This window comes from Fonsecaea erecta (assembly GCF_001651985.1).
Source record: "Fonsecaea erecta strain CBS 125763 chromosome Unknown Scaff18, whole genome shotgun sequence".
NCBI lineage: Eukaryota > Fungi > Ascomycota > Eurotiomycetes > Chaetothyriales > Herpotrichiellaceae > Fonsecaea > Fonsecaea erecta.
This window is the reverse complement of record NW_017387261.1, coordinates 179,805-184,943: the sequence shown is the minus strand read 5'-3', so window position 1 is coordinate 184,943 and position 5,139 is coordinate 179,805. Positions and strand designations below refer to the sequence as shown.

Below are 5,139 nucleotides of genomic sequence, written 5' to 3'. Positions count from 1 at the left end.
GGATTGTAGGATTTCTGGAGGAATGTAAGACCGCAGGAATGCAACCAGGAATGCTGACCTTGTGCAGGAATGCACGTCTGTTCCAGGATTGCAGGAATGCAGGCATGCTCCGGGAATCGTGCGGGTTGTTGCCAGGTTGTCCTCATGGGGCTCGCGGGTTGCTTCAGGTGGGATGGTGGCTCGCCGCTGGACGGGCTTTTTGCTTTTTTGCAATTTCATGTCAACGAACCGACCATGAGAATGTGGGAGGAAACAGACAGGAAGGGGAACATGGATCTTTATTCATTCCTCAAGAGGAGCGAGCGGGAAGAGGACGGAGGATGGAGCCTAGGCAGCAACAGTTTTTCATTCCCGGAGCAATCGTGTAAGAATGTTGTATTCCTGAAATCCTGGGAACAACCTTGCATTCCAAGAACAGTCCCGCATTCCTGGATCAATCTTGCATTCTTGCATTCTTGCATCCCTGGCTGCATTCCTTCATTCTTGCACTCCCACAACAGTCCTGCATTCCTGCGGCTCTGTGTGCTTGCATTCCTGGATCAATCTTGCATTGCTGCAACAGTGTGCGTTCCTGGTAGCAGTCCTGCATACCGCTACCTTGTAAGTTGAGCAGAGGGTTCGTTACTCCGCCCCCATGGCAGTAGAGAACAAGCCACCTGTTGCCCAGACCATTGCCGCGGACGAGTGCCGACACGACTTTGCCATCGAGCTCGGCGAGATAGAGAGACAGGAGGGTGCGGATGACCAGAAAGGCCCTGTGGGAGACGATGAGTCTCAGCTCTTTTCAACTACTGTTCGCACCCTCCGACGCCTGCTGCACCCACCGGGCCTGGAGATGGTCCTGGGGATTGCCCACTGGGAACCAGGGAAGGCACTATCACCGCCCACAAGGTATAGGTATTGTAGCCAAGCAGGTATTGTTTTGCTGGCAAACGCAGAGAACTAAGCTCGGCTGACTGCGACAAATGACTGCCCACGGGGGCTTGCCACGTCGACTTTGACAGCGAGCCTGAACAGGGTCTGATGCCACATTTCCACCTTTTCTTTCCAACGCCAGCAAGGCCCTCAAGGGCTGAGGATCGCTTAGAGGAGAGAGATTCGAGGGGGGAGAAGATTTCGGTCTGACCCGGGTCTGTAATCCCACAGTTCAACCTTTTCTTTCCGACGCTAGCAAGGCCTTCAAGGGGGGAGGATTGCTTCGAGGAGAGTCGAGAGGGGGGAGAGGAGGGGAGAAGGGTTCGGAGTGACGATGCGCGATTCAAGGGGGCCTGAAAATCAGTTATTTTCGCGGTTTCAAAACTCAGCACACCGGGGATCTTTGAGGGAGAGTTACCACAAACGCATTAGATGTCGCTAAACGAACAGGTTGAGCCTGTCGAATGAATAGTTCTTGTTGTGGTGGTGATGAAGCTTTTAGTGAATGCTGGGTCGGGAGCCCCCCCCCAAAAAAAGGGGAAGGCGATCGTGCATCCTGGAAGTGGCCCTGGGGGTGGTCTTGGGGATTACCTCCAGGGCCACCTCGGCGCCATCTTGAGGATGCAGGGCCACCCAGGGTCTGTATTGCCACAGTTCTACCTTTTCTTATCCCACGCCAGCAGGGCCATCAAGGGTTGGGGATTGCGTCGAGGGGAGGAGAAGGGTTCGGGCTGACTGGAGGCGATTCAAGGAGCGTATGGTAGACTGTGAGGCGTGAGCCCATTGGGACTGCTCAAGGCGGAACCAGCAGAGCCTTCCCAAGGGTTCAATGGGCCGAGGGCCGTCATGGGGGTGGCCCTGGAGGTGATCGTGTAGGTGACCTGGGGGCGGTTGTGCGGATTGCCTGCTGGGGACCAGGAACGTCGCAATCGCCGCTCACAAAGTGTATAGGTATTGTAGCCAAATAGGTCTGTTTTGCTGGCAGTAACAGAGATACGCTTGACTGACCACGACGATTAACTGCCCACTGGGTCTTGTAACCGACTTTGGGTGCGAGTCTGACTCGAGTCTGTGATGCTACAATTCCACCTTTTCTGTCCAACGCCGGCAAGGCCCTCGGGGAGAGGGCTTCGAGGAGAGAGCTTCGAGAGGAGGAGAAGGGTGCGATCTGACTTGGGGTGATTGAGCGTAAAATAGATTGTGAGGCGTGAACTCATTGGGACTCCTCAAGGCGCCAGCGAGCGAGTAGAGTCTTCCTAATGGTTCAATGTGGCTGAGGGTCGTCCTGGTGGTGGTGTTGGAAGTGATTCTGACGGTGATCCTGCATCCTGGAGGTGGTCCTGGGCGTGGTCTTGGAGGTGATCTTGTAGGTGATCCCGCATCCAGGGAGGTGATACTGAGGGTGGTCCTGGGCATTGTCTGCTAGGCACCAGGAGCGTCGCCATCACCACTCACAAAGTGTATAGGTATTGTAGCCAAGCAGGTATGTTTTGCTGGCATTCACAGAGACCTGACCTGCGCTCGACTGAGTGCGACGAATGGCTACCCACTGGGTCTTCCCACGCCGACTTTGACTGCGAGTCTGACTTTGGTCTGTGATGCAACAGTGCCATCTTTTCTCTACAATGCCAGCAGGTCTTCAAGGACAGGGGGGAGGGGAGGAGAGAGATTCGAGAGGAGGTAATAGGTTTCCGACTGACAAAGCGCGGAGGGTCCTGGAATCCGTCAGTGTCACAGTCCACAATTTGTAAGAGAGGCTCTTCAACGTCACAGAACGATAGGACTGAGGCTACGCGTACCATGAACAGGTTGAGACGAAGTTGTTGAAAGTCAAATTGGTGGGCGGCGGCAAGGTGAAAATAGAAAGGGTGATTATTATTATTCGGACGCAGACATCAGGAGCGGAATAGTTCCGATCCGGTCCGGAGTAATTCCGGTCGGGAGGAAGTCACGTTATCTGGAGAAGCGCAGCTGAGCTATTATTACCCGCAAATATTCCGCTCCTCATCTCAATTGCCATCTCCGCCACTGCCATCTCAGTTTCCGTCAACAACTTCATCCACAATTTTCATCTACAACTTCATCAAACTTTCACTAAATGGCCCCAATCTGTTTGTCTAGCAGCATCCATTGGTCTGTGAAAAACCTCTCTCAACAAAGCCTCTGTGACCTAAGTTGTGGAACCCTGAAACTGACCGATTCACACGCAACTCAAATCGCACCTGGTCGGTCTGAAACCTCCTCCCTCACGCCCACTCAATCCTTAGCTCTCGAAGGCCTGCTGGCGCTGGACAGAAAAGGTGGAACTGTGTCGTTGCACATCCTGGTCAGACTCGCGGTCCAAGTCGGCGTGGTTGGACCCGGTGGGCTCCTTGGTGCGCGTCTGGTCGAAATCATTCCTGGAGTTCTGTTATGGCTGACCGAAATGATGAGCATCTGTCGTGTTGTGGATTTTCCGACATCTCTCGTGGTTTTCTTCCTCATACGATCTTTGACCATGTTGCTTTTTTTCATGGTGTTCCATTTGGCGCTTGCGGGGAAAGCTAGGCGTTGCTGGCTCCAGAGCGTTCAAGAGACACACTTTTATATCTGGGTCGGGTTGGAAGCTGGCCGTGTTTGCCATGTCGCAAGCTCCAGCGGTGCTACTTCTCTTCACATGTTCGTCTCTCGTTTCTTGGTGAAGAAACCCTTCGTGGAAGTAGAAGCAAGTGACATTCGGGCATCGGAAGAGATTAGGACCATAGTATAGCTCTAGCGATTGGTGAGCTTCTGGGAGCTCCTCCAGCGACCTTTGAATCCAGGCCATCGTGGATCGAAGCCTGCTTAAACTGATTCCGCTGTGCTGGTTAGACTTCTCATGATGCCGGTCCACATGAGCCCATAGGGACTGAAGATCATCGGCACCTCCGAATTCCGTAAGAAAACGATGGAGTTTCCCCTCCAGCTGGGCTGTCGAATGCGACGCTTGGGTTCCGGCGTGCCTAATTTGAAGGTCGTTCTGACACTCCTGTACCATCTGCTCCGCTGCTTCACAGAGCTCCAGCGTCTCTGTTTCGTAACTGACAGATTGTGCATCGTGTTGAGTAGCAAGTTGACGGAGCAAATCGCGTATTTTATGGAGGTGGTTTGGCCACTCGGCGACTGCGTAGTGCGCAAAGGCGTAGGACCCGTCTCGGAGGTCGAGCTCATTCTCCGATGTTTCCTCCGAGTCATTCTTTGAGTCTTTCTTGTCAAAGAGAGGCCAAGAGAGATACACCAAGCACAAGCTCGTAATCCTAAATTCCTCCTTCACAAGCTCGAAGTGTTTAGACTCGGCGATATACCTACTGAGAATTAGTTCACATACGAAAAAAAGGAGTATCATGGTAACAAAGAAGATACGCTTGAAAGCCTCGAGCATAATAATCATGGTGTACCTACCTCTTGAATGTCCAATGCGAGAGAACCACGCGGTCCTCACACATAGTGACCAATGGCCCGCACAGGTGGTGAAGCGAGGTACGGAGCTGACGTTGTTTGAAGTCAACTCTCTGATCCTCGAGAGATATTGATATCGCCCCGTGAATTTCAGGCCATTTGAGCGGTCGATTAGCACAACTGATCAGCTCCAGAAGCTGTTGTGCCATGTCCCATTCATTACTACTGAGTCGTAGCTTGAGGCGTTCAATGATGCGATCGTACCTGTCACCCAGTCAGAAGTCAAGCTAGACAACAGATGTATTCGCAGATGGTAGATGTGTGAACGCATATGGAAACATATCAGCGACCGGATCGGGCTGGTCGATACTCACTCAACTACCAACCGTTTTGGAAGCCTTTCAGTTTTCAGTTTATTGTGAAAAGAATTGAGAGTGAGTTGATGATAAAGGTGTTCCATGACAGATTTGGCGTACAGAAATTGACCTTTTGATATTAGTGGATCAGGTATATCGGCAACAAGGCATCCATACCCGCTGCATAATGAAGTATATACTTCACTAACAGAGAAGATTGAACCTCAGTGAGTTCAAACTTCTGTTGAATCTTGGCCCTCCATGCTTGCAAAAATATAGATATGTCCTTGCTGGTATCCTCGCACTTGATCGGTAGGTTTTCCGCCGAGGATAATAATTCCTTGATATCAGGCTCGTCCCGGCTGGTAATAAGGATACGTAGGTCTGAGCCCTCTTCGACCAGAGAGGTAAGAAACGATAGTATTGTGGTCCGTCCCTCTGGTTCGCATTC

The 5,139-nt window shown here is 52.0% G+C and overlaps 2 protein-coding genes across 2 annotated transcripts; one reads left to right on the top strand and one right to left on the bottom strand.

Moving 5' to 3' along the window:
* Positions 1–634: 634 nt before the first annotated feature.
* Positions 635–946, top strand: AYL99_11938 (hypothetical protein; the record flags this gene model as incomplete). Its single annotated transcript, XM_018843442.1, has 1 exon — positions 635–946. One exon carries the CDS (start codon positions 635–637, stop codon positions 944–946), a length of 312 nt encoding a protein of 103 aa, XP_018687283.1.
* A 2,232-nt stretch (positions 947–3,178) lies between these two features.
* Positions 3,179–4,379, bottom strand: AYL99_11937 (hypothetical protein; the record flags this gene model as incomplete). The annotated part of the gene is made up of 3 exons (XM_018843441.1): positions 3,179–3,314; positions 3,402–4,238; positions 4,336–4,379. The coding sequence occupies 3 exons, from the start codon at positions 4,377–4,379 to the stop codon at positions 3,179–3,181; spliced, it is 1,017 nt and encodes a 338-aa protein (XP_018687282.1).
* Positions 4,380–5,139: the final 760 nt, after the last annotated feature.